Source organism: Sinocyclocheilus rhinocerous, unplaced genomic scaffold (genome assembly GCF_001515625.1).
Source record: "Sinocyclocheilus rhinocerous isolate Xijiao unplaced genomic scaffold, SAMN03320098_v1.1 scaffold692, whole genome shotgun sequence".
Lineage (NCBI taxonomy): Eukaryota > Metazoa > Chordata > Actinopteri > Cypriniformes > Cyprinidae > Sinocyclocheilus > Sinocyclocheilus rhinocerous.
This window is the reverse complement of record NW_015638954.1, coordinates 607,680-609,863: the sequence shown is the minus strand read 5'-3', so window position 1 is coordinate 609,863 and position 2,184 is coordinate 607,680. Positions and strand designations below refer to the sequence as shown.

Sequence of the window (2,184 nt, the reverse complement as noted above, 5' to 3'; positions counted from 1 at the left end):
CCCGGAAGGTCCAATGGCACACCCATGTTGCGTTCATATTTCATTCGAACCGCACCAGAGTTCGTTCGGAAGCGGACTGAGACCCATCTTTTTAGCGGTCTTGGTCTGCTTGTTTGGTGTGCACCAGGGTTCGGATGGCAGCGTTCACACTTACTCAAATGAACCGCACTAACAGAGCAATTGCACCAGAGTTCGTTTTAATTGAACCAAACATGACAAGTGTGAACACACCCTAAGTTGACTTTAATCTTACCTGGATTTCCAGGAGGACCTGGAAACCCTGGGGGTCCTGGGACAGGGTTTCCATTAGTGAAACAATTGACACATGTCTCTCCTTTTTGACCTAAGACAGTTGGTATTAGAAATTATTAGACACAAATTTCCTCAAACCTTCCAAAGGTATGTGTGTACATACAGAATTTAATTTTCTAATATGAAATAAAAAGCAAACCTTTCTGTCCTGTTCCTCCTGTAAATCCTAGCTCCCCCTGCAGGCCTGGAGGACCAGGAGGACCACGATTACATTCTGTGTTGCCATTTAATATTCCTGGGGGACCAGGAGGTCCTGGAAATCCGTGGGAACCTGGTGGACCTGTACTCCCAGGTGATCCAGGGAGGGTGATTCCAGGCTGTCCTTCATCACCTTTTTCTCCTCTCTCTCCAGGTAAACCTGGTGGACCGGAAGGACCTGGACCTCCAATTCCTATAATGACAGATTTATTTAATTCACTGCATTAATATATTAACATGAATTACACATGACTTAACTGCAAATAAAAGGCTAAAAGAATTGTAATGAACAGCTATGTGAAAGACATCACAAAATAATATTAAAAACTTTTAATTGAAAAAAAAAGCTTGCCGCTTACCTGCAGGACCTGATGGACCAGGTGGCCCCTGAATACCTACCAAAAGACAAATATGCATTGACTACTTATACACACAACATTGTACAACATATTTTTATGCACAAACAGGAGATAAATTATATTTCTGGTTGCTTTCTTCAATGTCTGACCAGGTCACAATACATGACCACATAATTGTATCACCGAGAAGGAGCCAAATTCTGTTTCATGACAATGACACAAATGGCCAATACAAACTGTTAAATGGGAAGTATTCATTTGATAATACATGCATGCCGTTCAGGGAACCATGCACAGTGTTGGGGGTAACGCATTACAAGTAACGCGAGTTACTGTCCAGATTTAAAAAGTAACGCAAAAGTAACGTAACGCATTACTTTCCATAAAAAGTAACGAAGTAACGTAATTAGTTACTTTTTTATGGAGTAACGCAATATTGTAATGCATTACTTTTAAAAGTAATTTTCCCCAACACTGATATGCATGAGCAAAAATAATGAGAAGCATGAGTAATGTTTTATTCTTTTTGCAAAACTGCATAAACTAACTTAAGCGTGACCTTGAGTGGTGTCTAAAGCGGCTTTCGCACTTCGTAGTTCGAGGAACTAGCCAGCATGGTGGTTCCTAGAGAACCATTTCCTCCTTGGGCAGTTTTCCTGATTACATTCGGCAGAAGTGGCTGACAGTGATGTCTTTATGCGTGGCATTTACAAATGTCAGCAACCCGTGACTGAAGGACACTGTGATTGGAGTAGGGCTGGGCGATATGGCCAAAAAAATTATCAAGATAATTTTTTGTTTATCAGTCGATATTGATAATTATCATGATAAATGACAAATCTTTATTTATTTCAAGTTTAAAGCCAGATTTGTGTTCCAAAGTGAAAGTTGTAGAAACCAAACCATTAATTTTCCATTAATGTCTTAAAGGGGTCCTATTATGCTTTTTCACTTTTTTAATTGACTGTAAGTGCCCTGCGAAGTGGACATTACCGGATATTCCTCCATGATTCCAGTTTGAAGGGAGCGTATATGTTCCATACAAAGGGCATTTAAGTGTGCGAGAAGTGAATTTAAATTGTATTTATTTACAGAGGTATATTATGTCCCACGTCACGCTTCTCTAGTAAGTTTAATTTGTGTGTGAAGACGCTGCAAGCAGCGGCGCAGCGCAAATCTGTAAATGAATATTCCGAAGTGAAGTAAACTTCAACGGATTTCCCCTGCTCAGGGAGTAGGGAGCAATGGACACTGTGTAGGGACCATGTCAATCGGAACACAGTTCATGCACGGAGCTCACTTCTAACGAGATGAT

The 2,184-nt window shown here is 40.5% G+C and overlaps 1 protein-coding gene across 1 annotated transcript in view; it reads right to left on the bottom strand.

Annotated features, from left to right (window-relative positions):
• Positions 1-253: 253 nt before the first annotated feature.
• Positions 254-2,184, bottom strand: part of LOC107750312 (collagen alpha-5(IV) chain-like) — a gene marked incomplete at its 3' end in the record, with an annotated part of 39,311 nt that continues 37,380 nt past the window's right edge. The window contains exons 20-22 of the mRNA XM_016565636.1: positions 870-905; positions 452-703; positions 254-343 (exon numbers count right to left, since the gene is read on the bottom strand). Of these exons, the coding sequence (XP_016421122.1) occupies positions 254-343; positions 452-703; positions 870-905 (378 nt within the window). The remainder of the gene's footprint in view (positions 344-451; positions 704-869; positions 906-2,184) is intronic.